Here is a 27,749-nt window from a genome sequence, read left to right as displayed (position 1 = left end):
GCTTAGTGTATTCATCTCTTGGTCTCCCTCTACAATTTTTACCTTCCACGCTGCCCTCCAATGCTAAATTTGTGATCCCTTGATGCCTCCCCCTACCAACCGATCCCTTCTTCTAGTCAAGTTGTGCCACAAACTTCTCCCCAATCCTATTCAACACCTCCTCATTAGTTATGTGATCTACCCATCTAATCTTCAGCATTCTTTTGTAGCACCACATTTCGAAAGCTTCTATTCTCTTTTTGTCCTAACTATTTATCGTCCATGTTTCACCTTCCATACATGGCTACACTCCATACAGATACTTCCAAAAAACGACTTCCTAACACTTAAATCTATACTCGATGTTAACAAATTTCTCTTCTTCAGAAACACTTTGCTTGCCATTGCCAGTCTACATTTTATATCCTCTCTACTTCGACCATCATCAGTTATTTTTCTCCCCAAATAGCAAAACTCCTTTACTACTTTAAGTGTCTCATTTCCTAATCTAATTCCCTCAGCATCACCCAACTTAATTAGACTACATTACCTTATCCTGGTTTTGCTTTTGTTGATGTTCATCTTATATCCTCCTTTCAAGACTCTGTCCATTCCGTTCAACTCCTCTTCCAAGTCCTTTGCTGTCTCTGACAGAATTACAATGTCATCGGCAAACCTCAAAGTTTTTATTTCTTCTCCATGGATTTTAATACCTACTCTGAATCTTTCTTTTGTTTCCTTTAATGCTTGCTCAATATACAGATTGAATAGCATCGCGGAGAGGCTACAACCCTGTCTCACTCCCTTCCCAACCACTGCTTCCCTTTCATGTCCCTCGACTCTTATAACTGCCATCTGGTTTCTGTACAAATTGTAAATAGCCATTCGCTCCCTGTATTTTACCCCTGCCACCTTCAGAATTTGAAAGAGAGTATTCCAGTCAACATTGTCAAAAGCTTTCACTAAGTCTACAAATGCTAGAAACATAGGTTTGCCTTTCCTTAATCTTTCTTCTAAGATAAGTTGTAAGGTCAGTATTGCCTCACGTGTTCCAGTGTTTCTACAGAATCCAAACTGATCTTCCCCGAGGTTGGCTTCTACCAGTTTTTCCATTCGTCTGTAAAGAACACGCGTTAGTATTTTGCAGCTGTGACTTATTAAGCTGATAGTTAGGTAATTTTCACATATGTCAACACCTGCTTTCTTTGGGATTGGAATTATTATATTCTTCTTGAAGTCTGAGGGTATTTCGCCTGTCTCTACATTTTGCTCACCAGATGGTAGAGTTTTGTCAGGACTGGCTCTCCCAAGGCCGTCAGTAGTTCTAATGGAATGTTGTCTACTCCCAGGGCCTTGTTTCGACTCAGGTCTTTCAGTGCTCTGTCAAACTCTTCACGCAGTATTGTATCTCCCATTTCATCTTCATCTACATCCTCTTCCCTTTCCATAATATTGTCCTCAAGTACATCACCCTTGTATAGACCTTCTATATACTCCTTCCACCTTTCTGCTTTCCCTTCGTTGCTTAGAATTAGGTTTCCATCTGAGATTTTGATATTTGAGGATATGCCTTTTTGGAAACCATGCTGTGTGGTCGAGAAAAGTAATAATTCAGTGAAACCTATAGGTCTTTTTGTAAAAGGTTTTTCAGTTACTTTAGAAAGAAACAGATAGTAGAGAGACTGGCCTATAATTTGTCATATCTGTTTTTTCACCTTTTTCGTACAATGGCTTCACTTTAGCTATTTTAACTTTTCTGGGAATATTCCATTAAAAGTGAGCTATTGCATATGTCAATAATGGGCCTAACTACTAAGGGTGCACATTTTTTAAAGATATGGCCTGCTACGTTGTTAGTACCAAAGGCAGATTCTGATTTTAGCTCCCTTACTGTTTTTAGTATTTCCCGTTCGTGTGTTGGGTATAGGAAGAGAGACTTGTTACTAAGGATAGTTTTAATCTGATTTGCAGTGGGAGCGTATTGAAAGTTTAGCTTCCAGAATCACAGCTGCTTCGGTGAAATATGAGTTAAAATGATTTGCTATCTGCTTGGAACCAGATATTACAGATGAATTTTCTTTCCATTTGATGTTGTACTATTTCCTCTGTGTTTCTCCTGTTTCCTGTCTTGGTGTCCCATGTGGTTTTCATTTTATTTGATGTGTTTGGTATGAAGACATTATTTGCCATTCTTTTTGCTTCTTTTATGGCTTTAGTTTTTTGTAATTCTTAAAATAGGAATAAAATTCTGGAGATGCGATGTGCTGTCTAGATATTTCATGAAGTAAACTTTTTTCCCTTGCAGATATTTTTTTGTATCCCTGCTGTGATTATCTTTTTATGAAGTGGAAAGCAAAGTTCAAAATAATAGCTAGAACTGTTCAAGAATTTGTTGAACTTACCCTTCGTATTTTTACATTCATAGATCTTTTTCCAAGTTCCTTTACTCAGACAGTGAAGGAAATTTATGTTTTGCTCATTATACTTCCTCGATGTAGTTTTAGGCATTTGGCTGAAACAAGCTGTTTTCCTAGTCTTATATTAATTTCGTGGGCTGTGTGATCCCCAAAACCTATATTGAAGGTTTGTGTTGAATATTTCAAGTGCCCATTCACAATTATTTAATCAACGATTGTGGCTGAGGTTTTTGTAATGTGTGTTGGTGTTTCTGTATTAGCCTTTAAAGGTGCTAAGAAACTCAGTAAAACAGCTTTTTGCTTGGACTCGCTTGCAGACTCAGTATTGAAATCCCCACATATAATTACTTTTCCGTTATTTGTGTAGTCTTGAGTAAAATATTAGAGGCCCTTTAACATGATGTTAATATTACCCATTGGTGCCATGTATAGACAAATAATAGCAATTTTTTCATCAGTGATTTCAAATACATTACCCTCAAATTATTTCTCTATGGATAATTTTTCTATATCAGGTATACATTTAAAATTTATGCCATTTTTAATATAAATGCAATTACCACCATGTTTATACAGTTTCCCACAAAAATAACTACCCAATACAAAATCTGGAACGGATACCATGTGAAGTTTCTCTCTGTCAAGTCAATGTCCAGTAAAATGTAATACAGGAGTGTTTTTCGTGTCATTTTCTTACAAAATATGATATTGATTTAATTTGTTGGATAGCAATTATACATTTTGATAAAATACCATCAGGTTTGGAGTTGAGTTCTGAAGCACACTGTCCTTAATACTTACATTAATATCGAAATTTCTGCCTGGGAGATATTTGTATTTTCATTGTCACTTTTGAAATTTCACCCCCTTCACATGACATCAGTTCTTAATGATTTTACAGATGTCTCTTATCATTTTACTAAAATTCATTGAGCCTAGTCTGTTTAAATCCACACCATCCTTTCGCAAGCATTTGTCACTTAAAATTTGTTAAGATCAGTGCTGGTTTTCTGGGGGAACGATAGGGTATGTGTACCCCAAAGATTTATTTCACGGACACAAATTTTTTATTTCATTTTCTCGTATTGGTAATTGCAATACGAACGATACCAGTGCAGTTTTTGGTGGGAAAAGCAATGTCATTGACTGTTTCAAGCATTTCGAAGCTGCGGCAACTGTTCTCGACAACTGAATCGCTGGCAACCAGTTCGACAAGCATGTAATGCCCTCTCCTGCTAATAGTGAGTGATGGTAGAGCTAAACGAATATGCATACGCTCAAACACCGAGCTACCGAAAGATGTATCTACGTTCCTGCCACCACTATCCTTCACGATTCATTGTCGTCTTTGTTTTGTTGTTCTTTATTCGTTTCCATTTGCTGTTCCATTCTTGTCGGTTGTTTGAAGTTTTACAGTGTGTCCTGTCTTTCGTTGCAACTTGTAAGTTAAGTTGGAGGTGAGAGATGAGCAGAAAACTAACAAACTATTTTACTTGTTCTTCTGCATATAAAAAACCAAAAACTGTCAACAATTCGTGTGCGAGTGAAAAGCCAGGAAGTTCAATATCAGTGGATGACGAAAGTGAGACTGTAAACCTTCATTTGAGCTGTAGTAAAGTCAACTGAAGAGTCCGAAACTACTTTTCTTTAAATTTTTTTTTATTTTTAAGTTAGACTTGTAGATTGTCATGGCTAAAAACAGATGAGTGCTATCCCATGCTTCAGCTATAAGTAATTTTCGCTGCAATATATCCAATGCCGGAGTACCCTCAAACTTTTTTTTTTTTTTTTTCGGGGGGAAAAAAAAACTGTTTAAGATGAATGAAAATTGTTCAGAGTTTGCCACACTGTTCTCTGATTTTGTTTATGGAAGAACTGCTTACTGATGTTCTGTGTAGAATTCCACTTTTAACCAGTCTTGAGTTTGTGAACAATGCTTTGGCTGAGTGAATAATGTTTGGAGGGACTGATGACCTCAGTTTGTTCCCTTGAATCCTTAAACCAATCAACCTACCTTCCTTTGTGGAATTCAAAACAATCTTTTATTGAAAAATATTTTCTTTATACTATGACCTGTTTCGGACTATGACATAAATCATTGGATCAGTAGTTAATCATCATCAAAAGAAGTAAAAACATAATACATTGTTCCATCTGGTTTTTACATCCTTTTGACTGTGCGTATCTTGGCTACATGCATTTTTTTGCGTCCTGTTTACTAGTTTAGGAAGATAGAGGCTTATGATGTTGATCTTATTGATTGAAACCAGTTACAAAATAAAGTTTTACGCCCAAGGAATGTTTTGAATTCCACTAACTTTAAACATTTTGTCACAATCTACTTCAACAATTTTGATACTAATGAAAATATTGTGAGCAATTTGAAGCCTGCACCTCCTCATTTAGTAAAGAACATAAATACATCGCATAATACATTGGAAGTGTTTATTTTAAATGTCAAATTATGATTCAGGTACATCATATTTTGGAAGGTCCTTGACAGTACATTATCTGTCACATCCAGAAATTCTTCATTGGTTAACACCATAAAAAATACAATTTGATTTTGCTGAATGTCTCCCAAAAAAGAAGTAGAGGTTCTAATCTTAACTGGATTGGTGTCACAGTACTTGACATAGCTAGTCATAGATATTCTGATAACTTTTTGGTGATATAAGCAATAGTAAGGCAGCATGTTTCATATTTACAGGAAATGTAAAGAGCTCAGTCACATACCTCTGCGATGTGAAGAAGTTGAGAAGCCTGAAGAAGTGAAGATAAGAACTTACATTGAAGACCGGATGACACAGGCATTAATAAGGTATGGCTGTTAACATTCAGAGTTAATTTTGTGTATTTTTCTTCTCTCATTGTCATCATTTTTAGCTTGAGGAACCTGCCTAATCAGTCCTTCATTGAGAACAGTAAATGTAATGTTTCTTTTAAGGAATTTTTTTCTGATTTCCTTTGGTTTTGGTCTAATACCTATTATTAATGGACCAGATGTCAGAAGTAGCCTGTTTATTATGTCCACATTGCATTCTTCTTCTAAGAATTTCCTGGCAAACATTTGTCTGTACAGATGAAAGTACTTACTGTGGGCCTCGGCTGCTTATTCTGGTAAACTACATATGGGTAAGAGGGCATGTTCAATGACAGTTGAACCATGCAGCAAAATCTTGCATTCAGTGGGAGACATAGGGTGCCATGGATAAAAATCAATATACAGTCTTAATGTTTGAACAGTACAAGCAGAAAAGTCATCTATGCCTGTCTTACATCCATTGGAAATAACTTCTAGAGTAGCCCTGAATCTGTATGTGTTGCAGCTCTACACCTATTATTTTTGCTGATGTTTTCAAGGTTTGTAAAAAATCTTCTACTGATATTTCCATCATTGCTATTTCTATAGCCTTGCTTGGGAACATGGACAATTAATCACAATCGATTTCTAAACTTTTATTGGGTGACTTTTTTTTCTCTGTTGAGCAAGTACCTTTTTCTCTTTTGAATAAATTCACCACATCTTGAATTTTATTTTATAGGACAAATGCAACAAAAATTTGGAAAATCTAATTCGGCATTCCCTACAGATGGGCCAAACTGAATAGCTCTTGCATTTGTTATGTTGGGTTTTGACAAGTCATTGAAGTCCTTTGAGGTAGCCTTGCAAACGTAGCATCTCATTGTCGATGCTGGCCCTTTTGCTGTATTGCAGACCTATGTATACATCATAGTCATCAGCAGTGTGTGTTTCACATTCTCTGTTCTTGCAATTTTTGTTTCGTGTAATTTTTCGCCTGGTGCTATACCAACTTTTTCTGCTGTTTCATGAATACATCTTATTCTTATTGTTCTGTGATGATCCTAGAAAATGTTAATAATTTTAATTACATATCAGATCATAACATAAGAAGTGAGCCGGGTTTCGTATGCAAGACAGCCCGTGTGTGTGATCGGGGGAAATTAAACTGGATATCAGGGGCATATAATGCGTCTCAAAGCAGCTGGACACTATTTGCTTCTTTGAGGCTGTCCAAACAAGCCGGCAAGCAGTACACTCACCTCACCAGCAGGGCCAAGGGACAAGATCAGTGGAATGATAGGGAACTTTCCAACGCATGTAATGGAGGAAACTCTAGCATAAATTTGAGTGACTGTCAAACATTAAGATGATCAAATGTCGAAGAAAGCTTTCAAGAGAGTGTTCCCAACAGATATCACAAAAGGCTGTGTGCACCAAGAATCAGTGTAGAACGAAGTAAAAGCTCAGAGAGGGGCACATTAAACAAGAGAGATATCAGAAATAGCAACAGTGGTAGCAGAGAGGAGATTTGGCGAAAAATCCTAGCAGCCGAAGTACAGTGATGCTTTGTAGCAACACCTGATGGAGCTGTGGACACTTCAGCTATGATGACGATGATGATAGAATCTGGTGGTCAAACAGCAACTGCAAGCTAAGTAGCAGTTTTCAGTGTTCATTGGAATAGCATTGAATAGTGACTGCATATCAATGTCTCAAAGAATCAAGGTAGAGGAATTTCAGTGAATATTAGGAACAAGCTACTGTTTTGGTACTTGACTCTTGTACTATATGGCAAGAGGCTCTTGACTAATAGTGAGTTACTTCAAAGTGTTGTTGATTTGTGATTTAGGCCAAGTGGCTAATAATTAGCAGAATGAATGGCACTGAAAGCACTCATTTCTGATAAAAGTCCTTCCAATTGGTTACTGAAGGCATTTGGCTTTCTATTAAGGGGTTTTGATCTGACTCTTCAATAAACAAATTGACTAAATGTAATAACTTGCTACTTCAGTAGATCACTCCTGCCAATTCCTTGAAAATTACCAGCCGGTTGTAACTAAGTACCCATTCCAACCAAGGAGATTTCGTCCTTCTCATGTGCATTATAAACGTTGACAAACAAGCTAACTAAAGCCATATTGTTGTTAGCGGCCTGATTGCACCATCCAGATAACACCAAAAACCGAAAGGAAAAAAAAAATGCTTTAGGGAAAGAGTGCCAGGCCGCAACAGGTCTGCACTAGTGAGAAGATGATGGTTTAGGATTTTTCCAAACAATTAGGTCTTTACTTGTGCAATTAAAAGTAGAGGGGCACTAAGGATGACTGAAATATGTTCACATCACAATCGCAGTTCTTTTAAAATTTTTGTTTGAACTGAATTTTCTGTGAACTATCACAGCCTCATTTATAGATAAGTCCCAATGCATTGTCGTCATTTTGAAAATCATTTAAAACCCCTTCCAAATACAATATTAATTGCTTGCATCTATGATTAAGCAAGACGTGAAGTTGAAGCTCTGTCCATGTGGAAGTCATCTGAGAGGATTCAGTTATGGTTTAGCACAGCTTTTTAGCTCTTTGAAGGATACTGTAACAGGGATAGACCTTGTTATTAGCTGTTCAGATTATTGCGTGCTGTTTCCTAGTCTTTCCTTCGAGAAAGTTGATAAGGTTTGGATACGTGAAAGTCGACTTTTTGCTTGTAAGTCTTTACAACTTCAATCTAGTGCTTGTTTGTATTTAGATATCTTTAACCATTTTGGGACCCTCAACATTTCCAGATTCTCGGAGCATTATTTGACTGGTGTATGTTGACAATGTGGCTCCACAACCGTTTCTTAGTAGCTGTGCAGTACGCTTTTTACTGTCTGCTAACTAGAGTTTTGTAACATTGAAATTCAGTGGTACTTTGCAGCCAGTTATGGTTAGTTTTTGAGGAGGTACTTTCAGCTTTGTGTGAAGCAATCCATCATTTCTTTAATTGTGACTTTATATATGACAGCTAATGTTTAAGACCTTTTCTTTTTTTTTTCATCGCAGAAGTTAGGCTCTGATAGTATGCAATTGTCCTTAAAGTCCAATCTTTTTACAAACTCCTTTTCAGAAAATCTCTTCGTAAGATGTTAGAGGCCTTTCCTTGTCATAATTTTGGCTTTTGAAGGACGTAGGATAAAAACAGAATGCTTTCAAAATTAATTTCAGAGATGATGTTTTTTTATAGCTAACAACTAATTAATATAAAACAGCTCTACAAAATCAAACTGCAGTATTCAGCAGGTACTGTTTTAAATTTCCAGTAGAGAAATGATCCACACCTGGAAATGGAAAAAAGAACACATTGACACCGGTGTGTCAGACCCACCATACTTGCTCCGGACACTGCGAGAGAGCTGTACAAGCAATGATCACACGCACGGCACAGCGGACACACCAGGAACCGCGGTGTTGGCCGTCAAATGGCGCTAGCTGCGCAGCATTTGTGCACCGCCGCCGTCAGTGTCAGCCAGTTTGCCGTGGCATACCGAGCTCCATCGCAGTCTTTAACACTGGTAGCATGCCGCGACAGCGTGGACGTGAACCGTATGTGCAGTTGACGGACTTTGAGCGAGGGCGTATAGTGGGCATGCGGGAGGCCGGGTGGACGTACCGCCGAATTGCTCAACACGTGGGGCGTGAGGTCTCCACAGTACATCGATGTTGTCGCCAGTGGTCGGCGGAAGGTGCACGTGCCCGTCGACCTGGGACCGGACCGCAGCGATGCACGGATGCACGCCAAGACCGTAGGATCCTACGCAGTGCCGTAGGGGACCGCTCCGCCACTTCCCAGCAAATTAGGGACACTGTTGCTCCTGGGGTATTGGCGAGGACCATTCGCAACCGTCTCCATGAAGCTGGGCTATGGTCCCGCACACCGTTAGGCCGTCTTCCGCTCACGCCCCAACATCGTGCAGCCCGCCTCCAGTGGTGTCGCGACAGGTGTGAATGGAGGGACGAATGGAGACGTGTCGTCTTCAGCGCTGAGAGTCGCTTCTGCCTTGGTGCCAATGATGGTCGTATGCGTGTTTGGCACCGTGCAGGTGAGCGCCACAATCAGGACTGCATACGACCGAGGCACACAGGGCCAACACCCGGCATCATGGTGTGGGGAGCGATCTCCTACACTGGCCGTACACCACTGGTGATCGTCGAGGGGACACTGAATAGTGCACGGTACATCCAAACCGTCATCGAACCCATCGTTCTACCATTCCTACACCGGCAAGGGAACTTGCTGTTCCAACAGGACAATGCACGTACGCATGTATCCCGTGCCACCCAACGTGCTCTAGAAGGTGTAAGTCAACTACCCTGGCCAGCAAGATCTCCAGATCTGTCCCCCATTGAGCATGTTTGGGACTGGATGAAGCGTCGTCTCACGCGGTCTGCACGTCCAGCACGAACGCTGGTCCAACTGAGGCGCCAGGTGGAAATGGCATGGCAAGCCGTTCCACAGGACTACATCCAGCATCTCTACGATCGTCTCCATGGGAGAATAGCAGCCTGCATTGCTGCGAAAGGTGGATATACACTGTACTAGTGCCGACATTGTGCATGCTCTGTTGCCTGTGTCTATGTGCCTGTGGTTCTGTCAGTGTGATCATGTGATGTATCTGACTTCAGGAATGTGTCAATAAAGTTTCCCCTTCCTGGGACAATGAATTCACGGTGTTCTTATTTCAATTTCCAAGAGTGTATTTCTGTAACACTGCAGTAACAAGTATGCAGGGAAATGACCAGAACTATGACAAAAAGGACGATTACTAATAAAAGTAGTAAATAATATGAATGAAAATAATTATAAATGGCGACACATACCTGGATCTTTGGACAAGTAAAAACACACTTTTAACACATTCAGCAGTGCCCCATCAAACTATCACAAGAAGTTACGCATTCCAGGAATTACTTGCATTTGAGAAGTGGACTTTTGGCCAGCTGTTAGGGCAAAATACACTTACTTGGTGCTTTTGAGTAACTTAAACATACTTTCATTGCACCTTAGCAGTTAAAATTTTGACTGAGAATTTCTTTCGGTGTATTCCTCCTGTGAGAAAATTTTCAGGGTAGGTTTTGAAATGTTGGATTGGACCGTTCCCGTGTTAGTAAATCCATATACAAGTAATCACAGTGAAACTTATGTATTTGTGATCCTGGATACTTTAACCAAGAGCACAGAAGGAATATACTTTTGGAAATTATGCTTTTAAAATGTTTGTAGCAGCTTGTACAGATACACCAGCATAACAAGCAGTGCATAGACAAACTAGTTTCACTGTATGATTAAAATTTCTTGCCTTGCTTCTTGATCACGTGGTTTTATAATATTCCTTACTATTTCACTACCTTCACGAAGACTTGTCTGTCCCTTCTTGCAATCTAAAGATATTGTAGAGGCAGAAGATATAATCCCAGTGGCTAAAGGCTCACCAGTCATTAATCTGTGCATTGTTCTTGCCAATATAAAAACAATAATGAAACAAAAAAAGTAGTTACAGAAATGTGTGCTGCCATGCCGTGCCATGCTACACGTTCTGCCGCGTCAGTTTGTGCCTAACCTTGTATTTTGGTCCATGTTATTGCAGTCATTATTGTTGTTCCTAAATCTTAATCTGCATTATTTTGTCCATAGTGAATTAAGAATTTGTTTTAAATGTTTGTATGACAATTACCACCCAAACAACAAGCATCTTGCGACAAAAAATAAGTTGTTGATACAATTGCACAGCCATTATGTATAAATTGTTTTGTCGTTTGTTTTTCCCTCCTACCTTTTGCCTCATCTCTAATGATCCAACTGTCAGTCATTCGTTAAATCGTGATAACTCTTTCCATTCTTGCTTCATACATATTTTTTTTAAGTATTGACATACAGCAAAACTGTCTCAAAATGTCATGAAATTTCACAATACCTTCATCATTTCATTGTACAAGGTTGTCTGTAGCAAGACTTGCATCATTGACGCCATTCATCATGCACATCAGTATGGTCAGCTTTAAATTTTCACCATCATTCACACACAGCAACATCACTCATAAAATTTTCTCCATGTACTTTGCTCATTCTTCGATGAATGTGTGCTGCATTATTCCCTTTGACTTGCCACAAACAAATAATGCTTTGCAATTTGCACACGGTAGCAAAATCAGTTGAGGTGGCTCTTTTTATGTGACTGCAGCTCCACACAGTCTGGTCTTGAACTCGGCAGTGACAGATAGGGTGGTGCAGGAGATGCACAATCACTTTCTGTGAACACAACCTGCTTGTTGCATGTCTGGCATTTATGCTGTGCTATGAGAACTTTAAAAAAATTACCCTCATACACATGCATCATTTATATAAGAAACATCACCAACACTTAGTATGTTGTACAGGATGGCAAAGTGGTCATTTTTCAGGAGGGAATCCCCGTCCAGAAATGCAAATTTTGGCCCTGCAGTGCACCTGAGTTTGAGAAATGTGGCATGAAAATTTCTTCTAATGTGTTTCATATCCAATTAGTTATACATTCCATTAACCACCAGTCTGAGGTAAAGCAACGTCTGTGCTTCATAGCCTTCCTGCACGTGCACCCCAGCTTTCCAAAGTCCTTTGTTCTCATCCTAGTGTTGTTCAGATATGTGATATAATCACATCAGCAGAAATACCCCACATAATTCATCATTCAGATCAGTTGAGAAAGTTTATTTGGAGCAAAAACACGCCCTTGGACAGCTTCTGGTGATGCTTTGTTAAAGCTTCCCAGTAACCCTGCATTTCTCCATGATGGTTAGGCAGCTTAGAATGTCATCTGGAATGACTCAACATGGCTGCAACATTTCTGTTGTCAAAGATGTTGGATACTGAGCCATGACTGACTTCCAATTTTTACACTATTGCCTCAGTTGTGACACACAGGTCTTCAAACACTAGGTCCTCCGTGTTTCTTGAATTACCAGTGCTTTGCAGGGAGATGATTTCCTATTTCATTTTTTGTCATTTAGACTTGTTTGTCTTCATTGGAAACATCTGTGCCACCTAACCACTCTGTCGTATGATGGTGCATTGTTGCCATACACTTCCATCAACCCAGCATGGATTATTGCAGCAGTGTTCCCCTACAAATGAAGAAAATAAGTTACCGTGTGATAGTCCACAAGAGGCTACATCATTTTGTTTTGTCTCTTCAAGTGTTGTGGTGCAGTACTGTGGTGTGGGGATTTCAGTGTTTATCATACTGCAGACATGTATGTACAAACAGAAGTGGTGATTAAATATTTGAGCACCCCTCCCAGTTGTGATCCAACATTAGTTGTAAATGTGGCAAAGCCTTCTCCTTCTGTGCATATCTTTCCTCTCTACATGTTCATGTTCCATAATGTTCACAATAAATGACAGTGACTCAATGTTCATTCCAACAAATCTTTATTTTATGTAATAAAATGGTACACCTGCAGCTGTTCTTCTGCTGTTATTTATTATGTAGCTATCAGTTCCGGTGACTGAATACACCATCTTCAGGTCTCAATCGACACTGAGGACTTAACTCCAATCATACACATGATCCCATCAGTGGCCAACATCTGTGAACTGATTGCCGTAGACTACTGTAACAGTAACTTTGTGTCTGCAACCATCAACGAACAAATGAGCCACTTGGTAGTTGATGGTTGCAAACACAACATTGCTGTTATAGTAATCTATGGAAATCAGTTCGTAGATGTTGGCCACAGATGGGATGTTATATACAACTGGAGTTTACCCCATCAGCGTCAGTTAAGGACTGAAGATGGTGTATTCAGTCACCGAAACTGGTAGCTATATAATAAATAACATCAAAAGGCTGGCTCTCACTATACCGTAAACAATCGGTTCATCTGCCTGTAGAGTTTTCATGTTGCCTGTCCCTTGACTCCCTGATGGTAGATACTGATTTAGACAACAAAAGCAATGTTGATGAAAATTCGACTAGATACCTACCACACAAAGGCCACAAAGCTCCAGTCCATTGGCAGTAGCTGAAAGTTAGTTAAACTATCGAGTGTACAGGATTCCTGCATGATTCATTTGAAAAAAGTCTAAACTTTCCTTTAAGTTAGTTTATTGTTTTTAAAACATGGAAATTGGCTATCAAGTCCATATGTAATATCTCAACATGAATTATGCTATGTTACTGACTGTCTCTGTTATAAGTTCACACCCGAAAGCAGGCAGAAGATCTTTAATCGAACCCGATATTCTGAATGTTCTAAACAATCACTGACCCACAGCTACATGCAAGTTAAAACATGCAGTTGTTCAGGAAGCTTCTTATAAAAAAGTGCTCACCATAACGTCTCATAGTCTGCACAAAACACAGCACGCAGAGTTTATGTACAACATGAACTGTTCACAAGCAAATATCTCCTAAAACTAAAATAAACCACTAACAAAGCCCAAACTTTCACAAAATACTCAGTTCTGTCATTGCTTTTCGTCAACAACATGAGAACCAATCAAAGGTGCGAATGACTTCATTTTGGTACAAATTTGATCAGTACAGTTTATAATAGGCGTTCACCAGAAGACAGCTCCTGTGAGACTATCTCAACTCGTAGAGCTGAGGCACAATGCCCTACTCAAATGCATGGGAAATGCTGAATTCCTATTGGCTATTATGTTAAGCAACCAGTTGGATCATCTTCAGCGCTTGTATATTCATGGTATTTCTAATGTCAGCCAATCAGATTACCACAAGTAACTTAGACTAGAAATCTCCTAATTTCAAAACTAAATAAAATTTAATGAAAACAAAATAAGATTCCTTTCCACAAATTATAATACTAATAAATTTAATACTCAGCACCCCTTCTGGCTGCCTTTCACAAAATCATTTTACTAAAATATTACATTCTCGCTTTATGTATGTCCCATTTGCGCTCTCTCTCTCTCTCTCTCTCTCTCTCTCTCTAAAACTCCCACACAACCAAAATAAATGAAATATTTTAATTTTCCACATTACTTTTAATTGTCAGAAATCTATGGTAATGAAACTACAGAAAATTCCAGAAAATTAGGTTACATTGACCTATCCTCTTGGTTGTAGTTTCAAGTGATACTATAGATGAATGCATTACACTGCCTAACTCAGTTTCACAATGCCAGAACGGTTATTATATGTTTTAGGTAAAAATTTATATCTCTGAAAGTATTGAAGTTATTGATTTGAAATTTAACAGTATGGTTGTTTTATCCATAGAATTTCGAATACTAAGTATGAAAAAATCGAGTAATATTATAACAGTACTTCTTCAGATTCCTAGAGAGTATGTGTAACGTATTGCACGCAGCGTTAGATAAGTATATGGCTCACTCAGCCCTGTAGCCAGTGTCAGCTGTGACAGCTTGAGAACCAAAATCTCCTCTCCTCCCGGCTCAATGGCAAGCTACGCCTTCAGTGCAAGATGACAACTCATAACAACTTGCTGCATTACAAAGTGTACCATTTTATTACATAAGTGAATGGCCAAAGTCCCTCAAACCTTCAATCAGAAAGAAAATGTACGAAAAAAATCTATATTTTGGCCCCAGTAGGTTCAGATATTGTTTTTCAAGTATTAAAACAGCTTCATGTGCATTATCAAACATTCGTTCTGATTCAGCACAGGTATTTATCTTAACTCATCAAACCAACTGATGTCAAATCAGGCAAAAGGGATGGCAGTGTTTTATCCTAAAATTACTTTGACATTGTTTGCTAGTACTTAATTGCTTCACATTTTGTTACTATTAACGTGTTGACAATCCTTCCTGTACATTATGCCAGACACCAATGCCAGGAAGCTATCACACTCAACATTGACGCCTTTGTTGTGGTCCCCATCTGATGCACTCATACACACTCCACTGTAGCCACAGAATGTATCAGAGCGATGCAACAGTACAAATTAACAAGTACAGGGTATATACATACATATGAATATAATAGAGGGAAACATTCCACGTGGGAAAAATATATCCAAAAACAAAGATGATGTGACTTACCAAACGAAAGTGCTGGCAGGTCGATAGACACACAAACACAAACATACACACAAAATTCAAGCTTTTGCACCCAATGGTTGCTTCGTCAGGAAATACCTTAGCCAGCTTCATCCTGACCCACAACTTCTTCACTTTCGAAGGCCAGACATACCAACAATTAAAGGGAACAGCCATGGGTACCAGGATGGCCCTCTCGTACGCCAACCTATTTATGGGTCGCTTAGAGGAAGCCTTCTTGGTTACCCAGGCCTGCCAACCCAAAGTTTGGTACAGATTTATTGATGACATCTTCATGATCTGGACTCACAGTGATGAACAACTCCAGAATTTCCTCTCCAACCTCAACTCCTTTGGTTCCATCAGATTCACCTGGTCCTACTCCAAATCCCATGCCACCTTCCTTGACGTTGACCACCATCTGTCCAATGGCCAGCCTCACACGTCCATCCACATTAAACCCACCAACAAGCAACAGTACCTCCATTATGACAGCTGCCACCCATTCCACATCAAACGGTCCCTTCCCTACAGCCTAGGTCTTCGTGGCAAACGAACCTGCTCCAGTCCGGAATCCCTGAACCATTACACCAACAACCTTGAAAACAGCTTTCGCATCCCGCAACTACCCTCCCGACCTGGTACAGAAGCAAATAACCAGAGCCACTTCCTCATCTCCTCAAACCCAGAACCTCCCACAGAAGAACCCCAAAAGTGCCCCACTTGTGACAGGATACTTTCCAGGACTGGATCAGACTCTGAATGTGGCTCTCCAGCAGGGATACGACTTCCTCAAATCCTGCCCTGAAATGAGATCCATCCTCCATGAAATCCTCCCCACTCCACCAAGAGTGTCTTTCTGCCGTCCACCTAACCTTCGTAACCTCTTAGTTCATCCCTATGAAATCCCCAAACCACCTTCCCTACCCTCTGGCTCCCTACCCTTGTAACCGCCCCCAGTGTAAAACCTGTCCCATGCACCCTCCCACCACCACCTACTCCAGTCCTGTAACCCGGAAGGTGTACACAATCAAAGGCAGAGCCACGTGTGAAAGCACCCACGTGATTTACCAACCGACCTGCCTACAGTTTGAATGTGGGAATGACCAGCAACAAACTGTCCATTCGCATGAATGGACACAGGCAGAAAGTGTTTGTTGGTAATGAGGATCACCCTGTGGCTAAACATGCCTTGGTGCACGGCCAGCACATCTTGGCACAGTGTTACACTGTCTGGGTTATCTGGATACTTCCCACTAACACCAACCTGTCAGAACTCTGGAGATGGGAACTTGCCCTTCAGTATATCCTCTCTTCTCGTTATCCGCCAGACAAGCCTGAGAAAATAGAATATGGGAGTGTAATCTGGCTCAGGCTTGTCTGACATTTGGCATCACCCCCAAAGGCCTTACACTTAAAGTTCCCATCTCTGGCTGCAACCCTTCCTTCCATCAGTCCCTATACCAGTTCCAAACTGAACAATCCATTGCCCTCACCCACCTAATCCTTCACCTACACATCAACTCAGCCAATGAACACACCCGTCAACTCCTATCCTTAATAAAAGTCCTTAATCTTTCCTCTCCCACATCCACACCGGCTGTCCAGAGCATCCTCCTACAGGCCAACCGTAAATTAGAACAGCATGCCACCCTCCACCTCAAAAAACTATCCAATCTCCTGGTTTCCCACCTCCGGAAAGGCAACTCACTCACCCTTCACAACCTTTCCAGCAAACCTCAACCTCCTCTCATTGCACACAAACCCAGTCTCTCCCATCTACTCAATCTCCCACTTCCAGCTCCACTCCCTCCAAAACCTCAAAATTCCGATCAACACAATCTGGAACCACAACACCCTAATTCAGTAGTTAACCTTTCCTCCAAACCTCTCTCCCAATCCGAAACCTCTGTCCTATCCAAAGGCCTCACCTTCAGCCCCACTCCCAGATTCAACCAAACAGCCCTCGTCAAAGATTTACTGTCCTACACTCGTACTCTCTGCTGGAAGTATCACTTTGCCACGAAGAAAAATGATCCTAATCCTACTCCTAATGATCCGACTCCTCAAGACACCATCCAAATTGAACCCTGCCTGGAACAGTTCCGTCCTCCGTCACAGCGGGACCCACCTCCTCTTCCTCAAAATCACCCTCTCCAAACCTTCCAGGAATATCTGACTTCCAGCCTTGCATCTCAATCCTTCTTAAAAAACCTTAATCCTACACCCAACATCACCACTGCTGAAGCCCAGGCTATCCGTGATCTGAAGGCTGACCGATCCATCATCATTCTTCCGGCAGACAAGGGTTCCACGACCGTGGTACTTGATCGTCGGGAGTATGTGGCTGAGGGACTGCGTCAGCTTTCAGACAACACCACATACAAAGTTTGCCAAGGTAACCCCATTCCCGATGTCCAGGCGGAGCTTCAAGGAATCCTCAGAACCTTAGGCCCCCTGCAAAACCTTTCACCTGATTCCATCAACCTCCTGACCCCACCGACACCCCGCACCCCTACCTTCTACCTTCTTCCTAAAATCCACAAACCCAATCATCCCGGCCGCCCCATTGTAGCTGGTTACCAAGCCCCCACAGAACGTATCTCTGCCTACGTAGATCAACACCTTCAACCCATTACATGCAGTCTCCCATCCTTCATCAAGGACACCAACCACTTCCTTGAACGCCTGGAATCCTTACCCAATCTGTTACCCCCGGAAACCATCCTTGTAACCATTGATGCCACGTCCTTATACACAAATATTCCGCACGTCCAGGGCCTCGCTGCGATGGAGCATTTCCTTTCACGCCGATCACCTGCCACCCTACCTAAAACCTCTTTCCTCATCACCTTAGCCAGCTTCATCCTGACCCACAACTTCTTCACTTTTGAAGGCCAGACATACCAACAATTAAAGGGAACAGCCATGGGTACCAGGATGGCCCCCTCGTACGCCAACCTATTCATGGGTCGCTTAGAGGAAGCCTTCTTGGTTACCCAAGTCTGCCAACCCAAAGTTTGGTACAGATTTATTGATGACATCTTCATGATCTGGACTCACAGTGAAGAAGAACTCCAGAATTTCCTCTCCAACCTCAACTCCTTTGGTTCCATCAGTTTCACCTGGTCCTACTCCAAATCCCATGCCACTTTCCTTGACGTTGACCTCCACCTGTCCAATGGCCAACTTCACACGTCCGTCCACATCAAACCCACCAACAAGCAACAGTACCTCCATTATGACAGCTGCCACCCATTCCACATCAAACGGTCCCTTCCCTACAGCCTAGGTCTTCGTGGCAAACGAATCTGCTCCAGTCCGGAATCCCTGAATCATTACACCAACAACCTGAAAACAGCTTTCGCATCCCGCAACTACCCTCCCGACCTGGTACAGAAGCAAATAACCAGAGCCACTTCCTCGTCCCCTCAAACCCAGAATCCCCCACAGAAGAACCACAAAAGTGCCCCACTTGTGACAGGATACTTTCCGGGACTGGACCAGACTCTGAATGTGGCTCTCCAGCAGGGATACGACTTCCTCAAATCCTGCCCTGAAATGAGATCCATCCTTCATGAAATCCTCCCCACTCCGCCAAGAGTGTCTTTCCGCCGTCCACCTAACCTTCGTAACCTGTTAGTTCATCCCCATGAAATCCCCAAACCACCTTCCCTACCCTCTGGCTCCTATCCTTGTAACCGCCCCCGATGCAAAACCTGTCCCATGCACCCTCCCACCACCACCTACTCCAGTCCTGTAACCCGGAAGGTGTACACGATCAAAGGCAGAGCCACGTGTGAAAACACCCACGTGATTTACCAACTGACCTGTCTACACTGTGACGCATTCTATGTGGGAATGACCAGCAACAAACTGTCCATTCGCATGAATGGACACAGGCAGACAGTGTTTGTTGGTAATGAGGATCACCCTGTGGCTAAACATGCCTTGGTGCACGGCCAGCACATCTTGGCACAGTGTTACACCGTCCGGGTTATCTGGATACTTCCCACCAACACCAACCTATCCGAACTCCGGAGATGGGAACTTGCCCTTCAGTATATCCTCTCTTCTCGTCATCCGCCAGGCCTCAATCTCCGCTAATTTCAAGTTGCCGCCACTCATACCTCACCTGTCTTTCAACAACTTCTTTGCCTCTACACTTCTGCCTCAACTGACATCTCTGCCCAAACTCTTTGTCTTTAAATATGTGTGCTTGTGTCTGTATGTGTGGATGGATATGTGCGTGTGTGCGAGTGTATACCTGTCCTTTTTTCCCCCTAAGGTAAGTCTTTCCGCTCCCGGGATTGGAATGACTCCTTACCCTCTCCTTTAAAACCCACTTCCTTTCGTCTTCCCCTCTCCTTCCCTCTTTCCTGATGAGGCAACAATTTGTTGCGAAAGCTTGAATTTTGTGTGTATGTTTGTGTTTGTTTGTGTGTCTATCGACCTGCCAGCGTTTTTGTTCGGTAAGTCACCTCATCTTTGTATTTATATATAATTCATCTTTGTTTTTAGATATACATACATACATACATTAATCCTTGTTCCATAGATCATGAATACGACATTTCGTATCTATACAATCAAAAGCCTTTTGAGAGACCACAAAATATCCCAATGGGGTGATGTTTGGTTATACAATGCATTTAATATTTGATCAGTGAAAGCATATATAGCATTTTCTGTTGGAAAACCTTTCTGAAAAACAAATTGGCTTTTTGTTAGTACTTCGTTTTTACAAATATTTAATGCTAACCTTGAATACATTACTTTTTCAAGAATTTTGGATGAAGCTGTCAGAAGTAGATTGGGCAGTAGTTGTTAGCATCAGACCTATCCCCTTTTTTATGCAATGGTTTAAAAATAGCATGTTTTAGTCTACCTGGAAGAATACCCTGTTTCAGTGAGCTACTACATATGTGGCTGAGAATCCTACTTATTTTTTGGGAAAAAGCTTTTAGTACTCTATTGGAAGTGCCATCAATTCCATGTGAGCTTTTACTTTTGAATGAATTTATTATTTTCGTAGTTTCAGTAGGAGAGGTGATTTGAATTTCAGTTTTATCAAATTGCGTAGGTACTGTCTTTTCAATATATTGCCTTGCATTTTCTAATGAATAACTAGATACTATTTTCTCTACAGCTCTTTAAAAATGATTATTAAAAATGTTTTCTGCTTTTGACTTCTTGTTAACAAACTTTTCATTGTTTGATAGAAATAGTGTTCCTGTGCTCTCAGTTGCTCTGTTTCCCTTTTAACAGTATTCCAAATTGTTTTAATTTTATTATCAGATGTGCTAATCTCAGACATAATGCACATATGTCTGAACTTTTTAATAACTTTTCTTAATACAGTGCAGTAGTTTTTATAATGTTCCTTTGTTTCGGGATCATTACTTCTCCTAGCGGTAAGATACATTTCCCTTTTCTGTTTCCAAGATATTTTTATCCCTTTAGTAAGCCATGGATTTTTATGTGGTTTCTTACAATTATATTTCACTGTTTTCTTAGGGAAACTGTTTTCAAATACTCTCGCAAAGGTACCATGAATAGGTTAAATTTTAAATTAGCATTATGTTCCCTGTTCACCTCATCCCAGTCTAACTGTTACAAGCTTTCCCTAAAATTTTGAATTGTTAAATCGTTAATTGAACGCACTATTTTGGAGGACTGTTTTGCATTATTGTATGGAGCTATATCATATACTGTAACTAGCTATGGATTATGATCAGACAGACTATTCTTAACAGGAAAAGTTTTTATTTGATCAAATTTATTTTGGTCTTAGAAAACATTATCTATCTGTGTGCTGCTTTCCTGTACCACTTGAGTTGGAAAATCAATAACTGATGTCAAATTGAAAGAACCAAGTTGTACTTCAAGATCAAGCTTTCTATCAGATTCTTTCAGAAAATCTACATTGAAATGTCCACAAACAATAATTTGCTTTCTTCTGTCTGGCAGCTAGCACAACAAAGATTTTAAAAATAGTTGAAAATTTCCCAAAGGGGACTTATACATGGCTACAATTATAAAAGTGCCATTATTTAGTTCAAGCTCACACGCACATGCTTCTACAGGGTGGTCCATCTGAAGTTTCGGATGAGATTATCTCGAAAACTATATATTGGGTAAAAATAGTGGGTAAGAAATGTTCGTGAGCTAAAATAGGGACCTCAAATGATACTACACATGACCTCCAGCCCCCACCCCCTTGGGTGGGGTGGGGGGCAACTTTTAAATCTTAAATGTAAACCCCCATTTTTTATTGCAGATTTGGATTCTCCATAAAAAAGTAATCAAATTTTGTCTCAAACATTTTTTAAAAACCATCTGAATTTCGAATAATGTTTTCGCTTGTATGTCGTCTGTTTGGGAAACAATCCGCATACAGATGCGCAGCTGCAGTGTAATTGTTATGGCGTTCACCGAAAATTAACATCATATCAACATTCTCTGTAGAAGGATAGTGAGCCATGTTTCACTAAAGAATAATTTACTTTTGTCATTTGATGTTTACGGTTCACAATCTAAAAGTGAACTGACGTCTAATCACATTGCACCGACCTTTTTACTGAACCATAGTTCGCAGTTTGGCCACGGTAGCGCCACAGTCGGGTGAGTAAAGCAATTGTGAAGAGATCCCTAATGAGATTTTAATGCCATTCCACCTCCCTCCATCAAAAACTGTGGTGGGTATGATACATTCAGACAAAACTTGATTACATTTTTATGGAGAATCCGAATCTGCAATAAAAAATGGGAGTTTCCATTTGAGATTTAAAAGTTGCCCCATCCAAGAGGGCGGGGGCTGGTGGTCACTTGTAGTATCATTTGATCTCCCCCTTTGAGCTTATGAACTTTTCTTACCCACTACTTTTACCCGATGTATAGTTTTCGAGATAATCTCATCCGAAACTTCAGATGGACCACCCTGTGTATGTTGCTCTAAGCAAATTTTTTTAGTTGCCAGATTTTTCACACTGCGACAGATTTTAACGTATATGGCAACTCCTCCTCTCTCCATAGTGTCTCTACATGTGCTGAAAGCATATATCCACCTACATTTACCATTCCATACCTGTGACTATGACATTGTTCATGGCTAGTTGGCTTTCATGATGTTACGATGCAAGTTACTAGATATGGGTGTAACATAATTACGGCATACCTAAATGTGTGGTGTAGGAAATGTGTAAACCAAGAAATTCTGCAAAGTGATACAGAGATGCTTAAAACATCTGAACAAGTGCAGATTGATAGCGGAGTGACAACTGGTCAGCGAAGGACAGTATAACGGCTCTGTCCCTCCAGAAGGTCAGTCACTTCTACTTACAAGCTCAAATTGTCCATAATTTGGTGATGTAATTTTAGTTACTTATTCTTTATTTGACCGCCTCTTATAATTCATCATCTATCAAAATGCTCATTGCAAAAGTGCTAAAATATTGACACCATGTTTATTATGGTAACATGCTTTAAAATACATTTTATACACAACACAATATTTTCTTGGTTACCCTAGCACTGCCTCTTCTGATTGAGTCAATTCATCCAAACCGCATAGTTCCTCACATTTTCTATAGTGAGCCTTCATCCTATCAGAACTTGTTCAGCAAGAGCTTTCTAGAAGCCTCCACATCATGGTTACATGTCACCCAAAACGTCCTTACTTTGTGTCTTGTGCCTTTGTGTAATTAGCTGTAAAATTGAGCGTTAATTGACAATCAGTAGTTGGCATTCAAGATTAAATTTAAACTTAGTGGGCTTAATTAATGGCACAGATTAATGGTGTGCTTTCAGATGTTCTGCCGAGTTGTTTCCATTTTATGAAAAATACCCAGACGCACACCATTAATCAGTCAAGCTGAGAAAGGCTGAGAGATCAAATAACACAGACCATTGTAATACAAATAATCACTTTGAGAAAGTGGGTATTGCTTACACAGATCTGTTAAAAGTGCTTATCTTCAGTTGTACCATTGTACAATAGAATTCTGTGTGTTTTTAATCTGCTCGGAGAATCCACAAGTATTAACTGAGGATATGTGCTTATACTGTAGAGCTAGAGTCTTCAGTGCTAAAACTGGTACTGTGGAGAATAAGTGACAGCCACTGACATTAAACAGCTTACTTTTACTGAGCCTCCTTGTTGCAAACAGGTGCTCTAAACACCCAACCACAAATAAGAATTTTATTGTAATGTCCAGCTTATGATGAATTCTGTTGACTGCAGTGTCCACTTTGATATATACAAATGAAATGCTGTACCAACTTTTCCACTAAATATAACAAAACACATTTTAGTTGACAGGTAACTGAACATTTACCCAAATATGTAAACACTTGTATTTTGTCTGTGCATTCCTTTGGTGTTGTCAGTGTCACGTGAAAGGGCCATAAATCCTTTTGGCTTTTATTGCAGGCAGTTCTGTGAAAATTTTTATTGTGGTTTCATTAATGATCTATTGATCATGAATTTGATCCGATTTTAACATACTTTGTCCCAAGCACAGAAATAGTGACTCGGTGTTTCTGAAAACATTCTGTTTTTAGTGAAAACAGACATGCTTTCAAACAGTCTGCTTTTTTGAAAGGAAAAAAGAATGTATGGGACATAAGTTTCTTTGGCAGATCAACTAATGAAGAAATTGCATTTAAAAGTGAAAATTTTTTCCTTTTCTTTCATTTCCGGTCAGACTTTTAGCTGTTACAGGTAAGTTAAGGTGAAAAGAAAAATAATTTTTGTATCGTACTACATATACAGCTATAAATCAAACCATGTGATCAGATGATTACAGTGTGTCCAAGCTGGAAGACAGTGAAGTTGGATGCACGAAGTGCTGCTGGATGTAATTCCCATTTTGACCCACCATTTTCAAGAAAAATATTGATTTACCAGATGTTACTGATTTTTAATTGTTGGAAAACAATGAGGTAGACTTGTTGACCTTCACAGGTATTTAAATCCACACAGGAGGCAATTATTAAAACATTTTCTTTAGTAGGTCTCATGGCTCCCTTGGTGAGAATGAGTCGACAGGACAGCACTGCATGCCTGTCAAGAAGGTAAGACCTAAATTTTTTGGTCATTCAGACTCCACACTGGCTCTGCAAAATTTCCATTGAAGTCCATGATAGTGGTCTGGGGTTGATGTCTGATATTTGATTAAACTATCAGGGAGTGATTCAGATTACAAATTTTTGAAATATACAACTTGTAATGTAAAATTAAGACTCCAAAATGGTATATTATTTACAAGCTATGCTGTATTTTTGACTACACTGTACAGAACAGTAATTCTACAAGTGTGTCCTAGCAAAACACACTTACCTGCAAGTGTTTCCTAGCAAAGCACACTAAACCTCCGTGAAAACAGTAGAATATTAAAAAGTTTTCGATGGTGCTGAGCCTCAGTCACACAGTATTTTTTGGAAGAATACACCACCATGTGATTGTGTATTACAGTATTTTTATTCTGTACAATCTAGATTTCAGATTTTATCCCATCATTGAGTACAGTGTACTTAGTCCACAACACACTATATCAGGTAATGTCAACCCAAAGCTGATTTGATGTGCTACCGTCTTTAATCTTATCGCCATTGCTTTCAACTTGTTTTAGTCTACCCACACTTCTAATATTGTAACTTGACATCACTGTTCATTGCTTTTTAGATCTATGACCTGCTTGTTAACTTCCATTTCAGCACAGTTTGTAATTTTTTTTATGTATGTATTTTTTGCTGATTGATATTTTTTATATTTGTTCGCATTTAATACTGTGCCATGTTCTGTACATACACTATGTGATCAAACATATCCAGACACCTGGCTGAAAATGACTTACAAGTTCGTGGTGCCCTCCATCGGTAATTGCTGGGATTCAATATGGTGTTGGCCCAGCCTTAGCCTTGATGACAGCTTCCACTCCCGCAGGCATACATTCAGTCAGGTGCTGGAAGGTTTCTTGGGGAGTGGCAGCCCATTCTTCACGGAGTGCTGCACTGATGAGAGGTATCAATGTCAGTCAGTGAGGCCTGGGATGAAGTCGACGTTTCAAAACATCCCAAAGGTGTTCTATAGGACTCAGGTCAGGACTCTGTGCAGGCCAGTCCATTACAGGGATGTTATTGTTGTGTAACCACTCTGCACAGGCTGTGCATTATGAACAGGTGCTCGATAGTGTTGAAAGATGCAATCGCCATCCCTGAATTGCTCTTCAACACTGGGAAACAAGAAGATGCTTAAAACATAAATGTAGGCCTGTGCTGTGATAGTGCCATGCAAAACAAGAAGGGGAGCAAGCCCCCTCCATGAAAAACACGACCGCACCATAACACCACTGCCTCCAAATTTTAATGTTGGCACTACATATGCTGGCAGATGACGTTCACTGGGCATTCACCATACCCACGCCCTGCCATTGGATCGCCACATTGTGTACTACGATTCGTCACTCCATACAGCATTTTTCCACTGTTCAGTTGTCCAATGTTTACGCTCTTTACACCAAGTTAGGCGCAGTTTGCCATTTACTGGCGTGATGTGTGGCTTATGAGCAACTGCTCAACCATGAAATTCAAGTTTTCTCACCTCCCCCCTAACTGTCATAGTACTTGCAGTGGATACTGATGCAGTTTGGAATTCCTGTGTGATGGTCTGGATAGATGTCTGCCTATTACGCATTACGACCCTCTTCAACTGTCGGCAGTGTCTGTCAGTCAACAGACAAGGTTGTCCTGTACACCTTCTAGTTTCCACTTCACTATTACATCAGAAACAGAGGACATAATAATGTTTAGGAGTGCGGAAATCTCACGTACGGACATATGACACAAGTGACACCCAGTCACCTGACCACGTTCGAAGTCCATGACTTCCACAGAGCGCCCCATTCTGCTCTCTCACGATATCTAATGACTACTGAGGTGACTGATATGGAGTACCTGGCAATAGGTGACAGCATAAAGGACCTAATATGAAAAACATGTGTGTCTGGGGGTGTCCGGATACTTTTGATCGCATACTGTAAGTGTCATTGTTGACAAGAAAATGTCATGAAAAAAATTCTAGTACTATGGCAGAAAAAAATTGAGTTCCAAGAAGTCAAAATATAATACACTGTAAAAATATTCATTTACAGAACATGTTGGCGATGTGAAAAAAAATTTATCAAGATTGATGGTTGCAATAAGATGACATGCACCTGTGGGGCTCTAATGTGCTACATTTGCCGCAAACCTGTAAAAGATTACACACATTTCAATGGAGAAGGCGGTACAGAGTACCATAAGTAAGTATATACTGTCAGTTTGAATTCCTTGTCATAAAAGGGGGAAAATATCTGTGTAGTTTATTAAATGACTTAAACATATGTATGAATTATTTTTTAGTATTTTTTTATATAAATTTATAATGCATGTATGTTCTGTCAACAACCTTTCTTGGGTGGCTTCTGTAATTCCAGCTTTTCAGTACTTTCTAATAGACCCTCTTCTATCTTCCATTCTCACACTATCAGAGATATTAACTACTCTCCAATATCCTTGACATCCATTATATGAAACCAAACTCGTGCTTTTCTCATATGACATCCTGTAAACTGTATATCAAAGCAGTGAAGCAGATACAGTATTCTTCACTTTTGAAAAGCATTTGACTCGTTATCTCACATATGCTTATAAACGATAGTACAGTCATTTGGGTTATTAAGTGAAATTTGTGACTCGATTGGTTAATTGGTGGGGAGGATGCAGCCAGCATGATACGAGGGCTATTCAGAAAGTAGGTATTTTGTCATTAAGAAAAAATTAAGTACAACATATATATGTTATTATATACATCTGAAAGAGCGATTGACATAGTCACCAGATACATTGAGGCACTTATCGTAGCCGTGGACAAGCTTTGAAAGACCTTCGTCGTAAAATTCTGCCACCTGAGACTTCAGCCAGTGAGTCACGCCCACCAGGAGTTCCGCGTTGTCATCAAAACACTGCGTTGCAAGCCAGTTCTTCATCTTGAAAAACAAATGGAAGTTGCTTGGTTCAAGATTGGGGCTGTAGGGCAAATGAGGGAAAATTTTCTATTGAATGAATTAAGTAGTTCTTTAGTGCGATTTGCTGTGTGAGGTTGGGCTTTGTCATGTAAAAACAAAATTTTGGACGTCAGCTTTCTTCGGCGTTCGTTTTGAATTGCTCTTCTGAGGCTGTGCAAAGTTTGACAGTACCAGGCAGAATTTATGGTTGCTCCACATTAAGAATCGCACCTTGCCTATCTCAAAGCCCTGTCATCATCAACTTCCTTGTGGACGAGGTTTTCAAACATTTTCTCAGTTTTCTTTTCTCTCTCTCTCTTTTTTTTTGGGGGGGGGGGGGGGGGGCTGTAATTTTGTCTCGCAGTTGACCAGTTGACGTGTTTTACCCAACTCTCGTCACCTGTTAAGATTCGATCCAGTAATGAATCACCATGTTTGTGGTAGGCCTCCAGAAATGTCAAC

At 40.2% G+C, this 27,749-nt stretch overlaps 1 protein-coding gene across 1 annotated transcript in view; it reads left to right on the top strand.

The window, feature by feature from the left end:
• Positions 1-27,749, top strand: part of LOC124779919 — a 241,475-nt gene that overhangs the window by 179,128 nt on the left and 34,598 nt on the right. Inside the window, exons 7-8 of the mRNA XM_047253747.1 lie at positions 5,107-5,217; positions 26,394-26,543. Coding sequence (XP_047109703.1) covers positions 5,107-5,217; positions 26,394-26,543 — 261 coding nt within the window. The remainder of the gene's footprint in view (positions 1-5,106; positions 5,218-26,393; positions 26,544-27,749) is intronic.

The sequence above is a fragment of the Schistocerca piceifrons genome, chromosome 1 (assembly GCF_021461385.2).
Source record: "Schistocerca piceifrons isolate TAMUIC-IGC-003096 chromosome 1, iqSchPice1.1, whole genome shotgun sequence".
Classification (NCBI taxonomy): Eukaryota; Metazoa; Arthropoda; class Insecta; order Orthoptera; family Acrididae; genus Schistocerca; species Schistocerca piceifrons.
This window is presented reverse-complemented; position numbering and strand designations above follow the sequence as displayed.